This window comes from Mytilus californianus, unplaced genomic scaffold (assembly GCF_021869535.1).
Source record: "Mytilus californianus isolate M0D057914Y unplaced genomic scaffold, xbMytCali1.0.p SCAF_2, whole genome shotgun sequence".
In the NCBI taxonomy this organism is placed as follows: Eukaryota; Metazoa; Mollusca; class Bivalvia; order Mytilida; family Mytilidae; genus Mytilus; species Mytilus californianus.
The window spans coordinates 11,974,129-11,988,242 of NW_026262668.1; the positions used below are offsets into that span (position 1 = coordinate 11,974,129).

The 14,114-nt window shown below is 32.0% G+C and overlaps 1 protein-coding gene across 8 annotated transcripts in view; it reads left to right on the top strand.

The window, feature by feature from the left end:
• Positions 1 to 1,875: 1,875 nt before the first annotated feature.
• Positions 1,876 to 14,114, top strand: part of LOC127729232 (cytochrome P450 2J4-like) — a 37,293-nt gene continuing 25,054 nt past the window's right edge. For all 8 annotated transcript variants that reach the window (XM_052236965.1, XM_052236967.1, XM_052236971.1 and 5 more), the window contains exon 1: positions 1,876 to 2,350. In XM_052236965.1, coding sequence (XP_052092925.1) covers positions 1,987 to 2,350 — 364 coding nt within the window. In that variant the 5' untranslated portion in view covers positions 1,876 to 1,986. The remainder of the gene's footprint in view (positions 2,351 to 14,114) is intronic.

Below are 14,114 nucleotides of genomic sequence, written 5' to 3' on the forward strand. Positions count from 1 at the left end.
TTTTTAAGGACAGGTATGACATGAGCTTTTTTCCATTGACTCGGAAATTCAGCTTTCCTTAACGACATATTAAATAATTTGCAAAGAGGATATTTTATAACCGATGAAGCTTCTTTTAATAACCTTGGATTTAACATGTCAAATCCAGATGCTTTAGTATCTTTTTATATAAATTGGTTCCATTGAGAGCATGTCCGGGTATTCATAAAACTTCTGAAAACAAGATATACAATGTACTTAAAAACTAAGTTTTTCTTGTAAAATAATTGTCAGTATATAAGAGGTCCTAAAGAAGCTGGTGTGTTACTCTTAAGAACAAAATACGAAACATAATAATTTGTATGACACATAATTATACTTCACATGGAAATTAGACTTACGATTTCTCTATATACACAACTACGAGTATAAGAATATAATTGAAGACATCCAGGAAACAAACATGAAGATATGAAAGATAAAATAAATTCATCCAGATTATAAAGCAAACTGAGTGCTGTAATTTATATATCGATTTGCTTTAGACATCCGGTTTGCAGGAACTTGAAATTGCAATAGGATTAGGAATTTGTATATTAAACACGAAGAAAGAAATATGTACACTCCCAAGTAATTAAATAAGATGGTCAAGTCTTAGAATGTAAATTCAAATGTTAGCTGTACACACTTTTCTATTTACAACCAAAATCCAACAGGGTTTTAATTGTTTTTTTTTTGGTACTAATCTGCAAACAAATGCATATTTTCAGAAAGGTGTTTTAACATCATCATTACCTTATTCTTGTCACAGTCAATTATTTCAAATGAAAAGCTAAAATATTCAGCAACAATTTTTTGGTGACCAGTCAGCGGCATTGGGTTCACGTCTTGCTTTTCTTTATTTAAAGAAGCAACTTGTTTTTAATGTTGCCATACTTAAACCGAAGATGATCGACTGTATGTGAATATAATGTTTGTGTAATATTCACAGCGTTTGTCACATAACTAGTTCGTATACTGTCATGATCTTAATTTGATAATGAAAATTAAGAAATATCCATTTAATTTTTTCAAAAAGCAGGTACTTGAGTAAATTTTAAGGTTTACATTTAAATGCAAAGGTATCCCTACTAGCCGTTGCTTCATTTTGATGTTATTCTTTTGGTTTTTTTTTAATTTTTGTAAATACTTTCGGATTTCCTGTTTTTGGTGACTGTGAGCACCACTGACGAGAAATTAAATTAGTATGGGCATCAAACAAAATTCGGTGTTTTATTGACTTTCATGTCTGATTAACTTGATCATGACATTCGTCTTTGCTTGGATTATCGCAATATTAATGGTTTGGCAAAACAGTTTGCTCTTCCCTTCCTTTGATTCAGATAATTATTTTGTTTACGTATTGGATATGAATGAAATATTTTACGCTGCATATTTAGCAAACAACAATCAAGAAATCAATCAGTCAATCAACATTTTATACAACTTTTCTACTTAGCATTTTAGCATAGATTCTCATTGTTTTAATCATATATTTAATACTTTTGCTAAATTATGCAATATTATTAAAAAAAAAAAAAGATGTAATATTTCATTATGATAAGTTGACTCATGGATTGTTATGACAAGAATTGAAGTACTTTGAATCATTTCAGTACATTTGAAAAGAACGCTGCTTGCACTCGATGCCAAATTTAAATCAATATTTCTCTCAATGCCTCTTTTTTATAGGTACACATGCACTAGTTACCTTATAATGCATAACAGATGCACACTGAATCAGAGCAAAATATGTTTTTAACAAAAAAGATGTTTACAAATAAATTTGAAGTACATTTATACATTTATAATGCGTATATTTAAATGAACCCTACACACAACAGTGTGAGCGTCAAGGACACAAATGAGAACGATAGACACACGTGTTCACTCTACAATAATTTCCGTAAACCTAACGCACAACAATGTTTTTAACTACATTTCGAATCATGATTTTGTGTTAGTAAGATGAAGGTTATTTCCGTATTTCTTCAGTGTATACAACCAACATATTATGTATCTGCGTTATTAATTCTTATTGTATCTTTGTGTTACACTGTACTCCGCTGGAGAAGACCGCACGATCTTCCTCCTGGTCCCAAATTTTATCCTATCATTGGAAACATGCGTACTGTCGGACATAAGACGTTAGTTGGTGCATTTCGGGATTGGAGAAAAGAATTTGGAGATATTTTCAGTTTGTCACTCGGAACTAAATGGGTAATTGTTATTTGTGGACTAGACAATTTGAAAGAGGCGTTTGTCGAGAGAGATGCTGTTTTTTCCGATCGTCCCGATTTGTTTGTAAACAGATATATAAACGAAAGAAGAGGTAGGTTTTGCCTTATTAGATAGATAATTTACGAGTTTCTGTTCCCCAGACGTTTTCAAGGTAGTACTAAAGAGACGTTTAATTACTTTGATATCTGTATGATTGAAATATACACAGTGACTACATTTTTTATTTATAAATTATGTTATTGTAGTAAAAATAAGAAAGTAATTTCAAAAGGAAAAGTCGATTCTATTTTATTTCGACTTTTGTTGGTTTTTGGTATTGAATTCTAGAACGTTTCATTGTCTCATTGCAGCAGAATGTAGACTACTAAATGCTAAATATTTAACGTTAAATATTTATATATTGGTAGGAAGCTATATATTTCAGAAAGTATATCATTGGATTTTCTTGATATTGAATTCAGTTGCCATATTCTTCGACGTTTTCGACTAATGTCTATTCCCCATGACCTTATTTTCATGATTCAGTAAAGTTCTGCATGATACTAACTTATTTCGTGATCTTTTACTGAGTCTGTGGCAGCTTTATTTCGTCTTTAGAACTGTTGCTAGAGTATACATTTCTTCCGGACATCGACATGTAATATTAGACCCAACGAAACACCGTTTTACCAGATATTTCAACAATACCTGCAGATCATATATATTATGATGATGTATTCTCTGTCAACAATCAGGAATTTGTACAAATAAAATGACAACTATAATCAAACGTAGCGGATATTTATACAATAGTTTTAACGAGTGAGAATTTGAAATCGCGCGCGCTTGATATCAACTCGAGTTACCTTTATTTCAATATGATAATAAACGAGCGATATCAAGCGATATCAAATTTTCACGAGAGGTAAAACCTATTATTAACCAATGAATGACCCATAATACATTATAAATTGTCCATTTAATACGTCTAATACGGAAAACCGGCGAATACACAATTTTAACCGGTCCTATACATCATTTTAACTTCCGATTATTAGTTCAAATAGGTGTCAGAAAATCGAAGTGTAAATTACACGAAGTGTTAGATTTTAACAAGTTTGATGCATTTTAAAGTAATATTAATTTTCATATGTTACAATACTTTTTCTTTGAGTATATGCAATAATGACCCATAGAAGGTTTGAATAAAGCTAAAAGGCGCAGTCCGACGTGAAATACATTTGTATGGTTGACAATTTTGGATATGCGCCGCTTCTAAGGAATTACAGCTGTTTTATCCTGCAACTAGTTGTGTTTATTTCCTAAATATAGTAACACAGCTATATTTTGTGCAATGTCAATTTCATCATGGAACACTTTCTCTACAAACAGGGGTTCATTAAGGGATGAAAATAAGTTTGACATTTGTGTTACAATTTAAATAGCTATCAATGTAATAATTTAAGTTGCAGTATAAAAACAATATAAGGTCAATGTCGTAAAATTATAAACTTTTTTGTATTCGGCACACAACCTCGCCCTTCCCCAGTTTCTCAGCCTCATACAAAAAAGTTTATATTTTTCTGACTTTGACCTAATATTGTATATTGATTGTACCGAACTAACAGTAGAAGTGCATGTCGACCCATAGAAGATACATGTTAAAATTGTACATGCCCATAGAAAGAGTCGTCAAGTTCGTAACGTATTCCTTATTCGTTACTTATTCCTTATTCCTTTTTCGTTACTTATTCCTTATTCGTTACTTTATTCCTTATTCTTTCCTTAGATTTTTGATATGTTGCCCCCTTACTATTCTTTTCTTTTTTTTACTATGAGGTAAGATATTGGTTCGAGGAGGTAAAATTAACCTGTCAGCGCGAATGTACCCGCTTCCACGCCCGATTGATACCTGCAACTTATTATATTTTAATATGTTGCTCCTTTTTAATGATTTTTTCGTTTCTTTTTTAATCCCTGATGTTAATTATTGGTACGTAAAGGCGACATTACCCTGTAATCGCTCGACTGATATCTTGTTACATATTCGCTACTTATTCGTTCCTTAATCACCTTTTATACGATGCAACTTTTAAGTGCCAGTCTTTGTAAGAATCAGGCAATTTTGAAACCAAATTATATCTTGAATTACCAGAACAGGATCATTATACAATTTGAACATAAATTAATGTCAACATGAGTGGGTTTTTGTTTGTCATGTTTTCACCACTGCCTGATTCTTAGGCAGATTGGCACTTAAATTCTTTCTTTTCTATTATTTTCTTGTCTCTGATGTTAGCTATGGGTTCGGTGAGTTTAAATTACCCTGTGTGCGCGTATGTACCCGACTCCGCGGTCGACTGCTACCCTGTTACTTATTCGCTACTTATTTGTTCCTTTTTCGATTTTTATACGTTTCATTTTTAAATGCTCTATTTTCTAGTCTCTGGTCTTAGTTCTGGGTTCGAAGACGTGAAATAACCCTATTTACGTATATGTACCCGTTTTTGCGCATGACTGATACCCTGTTACTTATTCGCTTTTTATACGTTGCACCGTTGTATGCTTTCTTTCTTTTCTTTTTTTTTGTCTCTGGTGTTAGTTCGTGGTTCGTAGAGGTAAAATTACCCTTTAAGCGCGCATGTCACCGTTTCAGCGCTGGACTGATACCCTGTTACGTATTCGTTACTTATTCGTTCCTTATTCGCTTTTTGTAGATTTCATCTTTTAAATGTTTTCTTTTCTTTTCTTGTCTCTGGTGATAGTTCTTGGTTCGAAGTGGTGAAATTGCACTATTAGCTCGTGTGTACCCGTTTTTGCGCTCGACTGATACCCTGTTACTAATTCGTTCCTTATTCGCCTTTTTATACGTTATATCAATTTTTTAATGTTTTTCTTTTTATTTCTTTTTTTGTTTCTTGTGCTAGGTCATTGTTCGTGAGGTGAAATTGCCTTTTAAGCACGCATTTTACCGTTTTTGTGCTGGACTGGTATCCTGTTACTTATTCGTTCCTTATTCGCTGTTTATACGTTGCACCTTTTTAATGTTTTATTTTCGTGACTCCGGTGTTGGTTCTTGGTTCTTAGGGGTGATATTATCCTATTATCGCATGTGTACCCGGTTCCGCGCTGTAATGATACCTTGTTACTTATTCGTTTCTTATTCGCATTTTATAAGTTGCATCCTTTAAATGCTTTCTTTTTTTTTTGTCTATGGTGTTAGTTCGTGATTCGTAGAGGTGAAATTACCCTTAAAGCGCTTAGGTACCCGTTTCTGCGCGCGACTGAAATCTTGTTATTTATTCGTTCTTTATTCGCTTTTTATAAAGCATTAAAAAGGTGCGATGTATAGGGTAACAGGGTATCATTATAGCGCGGAACCGGGTACACATGCAATAATAGGGTAATATCACCTCTAAGAACCCAGAACCAACACCGGAGTCACGAAAATAAAACATTAAAAAGATGCAAATTATAAACGGCAAATAAGGAACGAATAAGTAACAGGGTATCAGTCCAGCGCAAAAACGGTAACATGAGCGCTTGAAAGGTAATTTTACCTCTACGAAAGATGACCTAGCACCAGAAACAAAAAAAAGAAATGAAAAGAAAAAATTGATGCAACGTATAAAAAGAGAATAAGGAACGAATAAGTGACAGGGTATCAGTCGAGCGCAAAAACGGGTACACACGCGCTAATAGTGTAATTTCACCTCTTCGGACCAAGAACTATCACAAGAGACAAGAAAAGAAAAGAAAACATTTAAAAGATGAAATGTATAAAAGCGAATAACGAACGAATAAGTAACAGGGTATCAGTCGAGCGCAAAAACGGGTTCACACGCGCTAATAGGGTAATCCCACCTCCAAAAACCAATAACCAACACTGGAGACACGAAAACAAAGCAATAATAATAATAATAATAATAATAATAATAATAATATCTTTATTTAAAGAGAGTAACTCATTTGGATTAAACCAATTTTCAATAAGGCTCTCTACATTCAATATAAACTACATGAATAAAACATTAATCTACTATTACACACATATAAACAATAGATGTATATATACACAAATATAACAAACACCAAAAAACAAAAACAAAAACACCTGTAGTATACACAGTTGCTTACCTTATAAATTTCACACTTTTAAAATTTGAATGCAGATATAGTTTTTGATTTTTTAATTTCACTGGATAGTGAATTCCACACTTTTGGACCACTAAAAGAAAAACTTGATTTGTATAATTCTGTTTTTGATTTAGGGACAATAAAATTATCTGATGATGAAAGTCGAGTTTTGTACGATTGTTTACTATTTGTAGGCACAATAAGATTTGATAAATATTTTGGTGCAAGTTCATGTTTTGATTTATACATTAATAATGACTTGTGGTAAAGTATTTTTCTTGGTAACGGGAATAATTCAAGAATCCTTAAATAGTTCAATAGATGGTTTACGAATATCGTGTTCGTTTTAAATAATTCTAGCTGCCCTTTTTTTGCAATTTTAGTAAACTGCCAACTAAAAACTTGTTACAGTTTCCCCATACTGAACAACAGTAATCCAAATGTGGAAGAATATACGCATTGTAAAATAGAATTCGTGCATTATGATTCAAGTATTTCTTGATTCTTTTTAATAAGGCTAATGAAGAATTAACTTTTTTGATTATATGATTAATTTGATCATACCAAGAAAGAGTGGCGTCAACAAAAATACCAAGGACTTTTTCACAGTGACTTTCATTAATATGTTGGCCATTAATGGATTTACACAAAAAAAAAAAAAAAAAGTTTTACACAGATCCAAAAATACTGCCCTTACTAAATTTCCTTCGTCAATGGCTTTTAACCATTTATCTAACAAAGACGTCATAGCAGTTTGACAGGAATGGTGTGCACGAAAGCCTGATTGCATGACATACAATAGATTATATTTGTTTAGAAAATTCATCAAATGAGTTTTTACGTGTCGCTCTAGGATCTTAGATAGTAATGGTAAAATTGCAATAGTTAAATACATCATTTTTTGAACCTTTATTTTTAAAAACTGGTATAACTTTAGCCAGTTTGAATAACGATGGGTATACTGATTTTCTGATGCGTGCTTATATTAAAAATGTGACATAATGGAACTGAAATAAGGTATGATGACATTTTTAAAAACTTTGCACTGATATTATCAAGACCTGTTGCTTTTTCTCATCAAGTGTGATTAACTGACTGAGAACAAATTCATTGGTTATTTGTGGTATGGTAAAAAATACATTTTCTGGTATTGGACATGAAATATAATTGTCAAGTTTTCCAGAACAACTGGTGCTTGAGTTTGAATTAAGATTAAAATTTTCAGTAATATTTGTAAAATAATTATTGAAAGTATCAGCAATGCTCTTAGGGTCTGTAATTGGTTTATTGTTACAGTCATTTAAAATTGCACAGTCATGATAATTTTCACTACCATTTACAAGTATTTCCATAATTTACTACTGTTTCTTTTTTCATGTTCTATTACATCAGTATGAAATGTTTGCTTTGAAGTTTCTATGAGGTATTTAACCTTGTTTCTCCAGAATTTATAATTATACGTATCTTTTTTCTTATGATAATAACAAGTGTGGACACAGATCAGTGTGGACAGTATGATTGGATGTTTGACAGTGTTTTGTATGACAAAAGGAGTTCTATGTTTTATGTTTTCTATGTATTAACTGTGTTGCACAATGACAACCAACATGAGCATTAGGGGTGTTGTTTATGTAATATTCAGTTTTTCATGTTCAACAGATACTAATTGCATTAATTACCAAATGATTATGATAGAATATATATGTTCCACATCTTTGATTTTGGATACATTTTGTAGCTAGGAGAGGAACACATAATAGGTTCATTTTTTTTCTTTATGTGATTTTTTTTTATATGGGAGATGGTATCTGAGAACATGTATTTGCTTACTATTTGTATGGTTCTATTTATATTACTTTGTGGGGGATTGTCAGTATCATAAGTAAAAGATTTCGGTTAAATGTGGAAATTGTTTCTCAGTTTAGAAGACATTTAATGTTTTTTAGTAATGACAATGCCTGACATGATGATTGGGGCTAGATGAGCTAGAAAGTGAATTTCTGTGTTATTTTTTATTAATTCTTTGAAAATATCTCCTCCAAAGCTGGTCAAAGCAAAAAAAAAGTTTTGACCAGTATGAAAATGATATCAACAAAAGAACCTTTGTGAGCATGCTTCAAAGACTCATAACTAACTACAGAAGTCATATGATAAAATGTCAAGTGGATATTATGAACATCTTCTTAATATGTCTAAATATCTAAAAAGTTTTAGTATTCAATATGAAAAAGCTATTGCAAAAGTATTCTCTTTTCAGTTTTTTTGTTATATGGATACAAATATAAGTGATACCAATACAGTAAGGCAGTTTTGTTATGGTATGAAAGTGTAGTAACTAACATTTACTGTTAATTCACACAAATTAAGAATTAAACAAATGAATGATAAATGTTGAACATGTACAATGAAATATATTTTAGAAATCAATTAGGCCAGATAGGCCTTATAAATTCTGATCTTTTTCTTAACATACTGAATGACCATTTACACTCAGAACTGAGTCACCAGTAGGCAGTACAGATGTAAAAAAAAAATAAATGTGGATAGTGTCCACATGTGGACTTAGATGATGCCCCCACTTGCATATCATATAGTTATAAAGGGACATAACTGAAGTGGTAAAAGTGACGCTACCCAAATTTGAACTTGATACTAGTTTTGTGGTAATAAGCATTGTGTGCAAGTCTCATAACATTTGGTTGAGGCTAACTTAAGTAGAGAACAGAAACTAAAAATTCAGCAATTTCTATTTGTAAACACGCAATAAATAATTATAACTCTAGAACAGTTGTGTATAAGTTTTATAACATTTGGAAGTTAGAGAACGGAAACGAAAAATTCAGCAATTTTTATGTTTATAAAGGGACATAACTCAAGAATGGTAAAAGTGTTGCCACCAAATTTCGTACTTAATCTGTATTATGTAGTAATAAGCATCGTGTATAAGTTTCATAACATTTGGTTGAGGCAAACTAAAGTTAGAAAACGGAAACAAAAAATTTGTACTTGATCTTAGTTTTGTGGTAATGAATATTGTGTATAGGTTTCATAATGTTTGGTTGGGGCAAACTTAAGTTACAGAATGGAAACTAAAAATTTTGCAATCTTTCAATTTATAAAGGGGCATAACTCAATAATGATTAAAGTGACACTACCCAAATTCAACTTGATTTGTGTTTTATCAGTGGAAGTCAAAATTAAACATTGCATTGTATAAAGCATTGATTGTAGCTGATTCAACTATAATCATGGACAAAGGAAGATAACTCCAATTAAAAAATTACTTGATATTTAGAAGAAAATAAAAATTTTGAAATTTTTCCATTTTTTAAGGGGCATAACTCTAGAATGGTTAAAGTGACGCCACCAAAATTCAAACTTGATCTGTGTTTTGTGGTAATAAGCATTGTGTATAAGTTTCATAACATTTGGTTGAGGCAAACTAAAATTAGAGAACTGAAATGAAAAATTCAGCAATTTTTCCATTTGTAAAGGGGCATAACTCTAGACCGGTAAAAGTGACGCCACCAAAGTTCATACTTGATCTGTGTTTTGTGGTAATAAGCATTGTGTATAAGTTTCATAACAGTTGGTTGAGGCAAACTAAAGTTAGAGAACGGAAATGATAAATTCAGCAATTTTCCATTTGTAAAGGGGCATAACTCTAGAACGGTAAAAGTGACGCCACCAAAATTCAAACTTGATCTGTGTTTTGTGGTAATAAGCATTGTGTATAAGTTTCATAACATTTAGTTGAGGCAAACTAAAGTTAGAGAACGGAAACCAATTTTGGGACGTACGTACGTACAGACGGACAAGGGTAAAACTTAATGTCCCTCCAATACGGCTGGGGCATAATAAAGTGTAACAAAAGAACTTAGCATCATATTGCTAGTAGCGCCAGTAGCATTGTTTGGTGAATTTGTGCTTCTTTTTTTTAGTTTGGCTAATGGACAAAAAATGTTTGGTTCAAATCTAAATAAAATGCTTTTATCTCCCTGTTACTTACATTGTTCATAGAATGGATACTACTTTGACAATTCCTTGTACATGAGAGTAGTCTGTCAAATCTTTATTTCACAAAGAATGAATTGCATAACAATGAACTGAGCTCAAAGCAAAGCAATTTAATAATACACTTAGACAATGAGCTCAATCCAGTGATATACTTTGTACTACAGGTCCTTCAAGAACATCCTACTGGCCAAAACCATATCTCACAAACATGCCATACTACATGGTTGGATCAGAAGTCCTGGAAAAAGACATGAACTTTATTAACATATTTTAAGTATAAACACCAGTTAAAACTTTCACAAATTTGTGGTAAAATTATTCAGTATCAATCGCTTCATGCACAAATTGATATAGGTTGAGTACCCCTCTGTCAGAAATAAGAACATACCTCCACCTAATTTTAGTTAACATTCAAAACTATAAAATGTTATCTAATAGACTAGCTGCAATGAAATCAGTTTTCTAAAATGGTACCTAAAACTCAAAAGATTTTAAATATTGCAAATATACATGCAATAATACTTCTCAAAAATTCGCTATATTTTTCCTCATTTTGTCTTTTGTTTGAGACTGTATATTGACCTCTAGATGTCTTTCAATTACATCCAGTTTGGCGTGGGTTGATGTTTGATTGTTGTACATGTTATATATCGACGTGGGATTTGTTTATATAAATTAGGCGTGAAATAATTTTGGTTAACTGAAATCCTTTAACTTACTTCCAAATTAGGCCAACCTTAAAAATATGTTTGTTTGCAGTTTTCCGACTGTACCTTCAGACTGAAGGGTCGGTAGGTAGGAAAAATATTTTATTTTATCAGCCAAACTGAAGTTTAAACAAGCAGTTACACAAACCAAGTTTCTTGTGAAGAAATTTCTTTTAAAACAACAAACACTGAAAACCAACATGAAATGAACAGGCATTTTCAGATAAAAACTTTTCAACCAAAATTGAAACTATAACATGGTGTGATTATCCAATTTATGACATTATTGAATACTAGTACTGGAACACTTATAAGATCTTATTAACAAAGAATGACTAGAATTGTTTTAAAGAAATTGTTCACTGACATATGCTTCTTTACTAGAAAGTTTTCATGAGAAGAGTATTTTCATTAGGAAAATGTAGATATCAAAGATTCATAAGACAATGTAAGAGTGTTGTTATCAATAAAAAAATTAACCATTGAACATGTTGAATCTTTCTCAATTAAAAAAAAAGGAAACTTGAAAAAATATATTTGCCATCTGACTGTTTTCATAGATCTAACAATATTTAATTATATGTAATAAGGTTATATTTTGAAAGATATTTTGATGTGATCAGGCTTTAATTAAAACCAAAAAAAATCTTAGACTTCAGGGTGAAATCAATAGCACCCCTTTAAAAGTAAATGGTCTGTACTGAAATGTTTTGACTGCATAAAAAATTGGCAGCATAGCTCCTAAGGATATGTTTTAATTCAATTCACACAAGCCACACTGTTTGAGTATATTTAATATTGTAAGAGGGAGAAGAATTGCAATGAGTGGGGTAGCTCCCCTTATCCTAAAGGAGCATACTCATTGCAATAGAAGACAGATTTAACATAGAGAAAGTATATTTATTTTTACAAGCCAACCATTAATTTTTCTTTACATCTTTGTGTAGTTTCTGTGGCTTCTTATAGATTTGGCATTGTCTATCGATTATAAATTTCAAATGCGCACTTCCTGGCGTGTTTACAGGTATCCATGAAGTCATGGAGAAGTGGTTTCACCCTTGTTTTCTTCACAACGTTTTATAGAAACTATGGCATACTTCAGCATGTTCAGGCTGCTGTCAAATTGTTTAACCACTGATATTGGTTCCATAAAGTCAGGCTCAAGAGATTCTGTACCCGATCTGTTTGAGATGGAAATGGTTATCGTGTCGGTTTTATGAATATCCGCTGCATCATGCGTTCTCAAATCGTCAATGATATCCGTCTGAATCTGTATAAACAGTTTACTATTAAATGTTATTTGTTTTAAAATTAACAGAAAACGACAGCGCAAAGTACTCCTCCATGTCTTCATCGATACCTGTAAACAATCTCCATGTGTAGCCTGGCATCCTGACCCAATCTAATACTTCGTCGATAGGTCTACTGTCAAGCAGTTGGCCAGAATCCCAGGCTATCTCCATGTGCTTTATTATTAAACGGTCCCATGTACGCTTGACAAGAAGGTAAGAAAAACCGAACTTGAAACGTGTAATCGACCCAGACTTTAAATCAATTCCGGAAACGACCAGAAGTTCCGGATTGGGTCAATAGAAAAATAAAAATAATTTCTTCAAATTAAAAGCAATAAAATTTTCACAGTCGGGCGGATTTTCGAGGGTCGGTCGGTAAACTGCAAACAAACAATATTTTAATTTAAGCCTTATTTGGTTAACTGAAATCCTTTAACTTGCTTCCAAATTAATGTTAATACTGAGGGAAAAAATTACATTGCTAAATAACCACTTTCAAACACATGCAACCTTTTTGAGAGGAAGGCATAATGCATGTAAAATCTATTAGATCTTTTTTTAAACCATTCTAAACTACTGATAAGTGATAAAGTTTGTTAACTGTTACTTACCTTCAAAAAGGCAGTTGCATTCACTTTACTACATATACATATAAATATAATCAACAATACTGAGTGCAACACCTAGGATAAATAGAGGATTGTTTTGTAAGAATAGTTGCTGAAATAAGCAGGCAATATTCAAAGTAGAATAAAAAATATTACAGGACTGTGTTTTAAAGTAATAAACATTGTGCAGGGCTCACGTTACGATGCTACTGGGGCGACAAAGTCGCTTTCCCCGGTCGCCACTTCGCTTTGACCGACCTTCAAAAGCGAAATCTAGTCGCCCTGTTGTTTACGATACTCGCTTTCAGTCGCTTTCGTCATCGGCAATATTCAACATTTACCAAGTCGATGAAACAGCATTTGAAAGTAAAGAAATTCAAAGACGTAAACAATTTATTTTCTTTAGGAGGTTAAAGCATTGATTTTAAAGTTGGTTGCATGTTATTTTCATTAAGACAATTTTTTATCACTTCTGGTACTTGTTACTCAATTGTAGATCATATCATTCTAACTTTCGGCAAAATAAGCTTGTTACTTCATTAGAACGTGATGAAATTAAAGATTTCTTGCTGCTGTGCAATACACTGTGCTGTTGAGCAATACTTAGTTAATCTGTCGTCAGACTATAAACAAATAAAGTTCAATTAATTCCCAGTCATGTTAGAAATTTATGAAACTGTAAAGGGAGCTTGCATCAATAGATATAAACAATTCACTTAAGTTTCATGAGAATTGCTGACAGCATTTTTGAGCTATTGTCCGAAAACTGGAAATCACCCCTTTTTAATGAATAAAACCCCATAACTCAGAAATGTAAAATGTAAAATTTATAAAATTTTAAACGGAGCTTACATCAATATAGATATAAACAATTCACCAAAGTTTCATACGAACTGCTGAAAGCATTTTTGATTTTTGTCCGAAACTGGAAAATCCCCCCTTTTTTCATGAATAAAACCCTGCAACTCAGAAATGTAAAATCTAAAATATATAAAAATCGAAAGGGAACTCATGTCAATAGATATAAACAATTCACCATAATTTCTTGAAAGTTGGTGAAAGCTTTTATTGTCTGAAAACTGGAAAATCCCCCTTTTTTTAATGAATAAAACCCC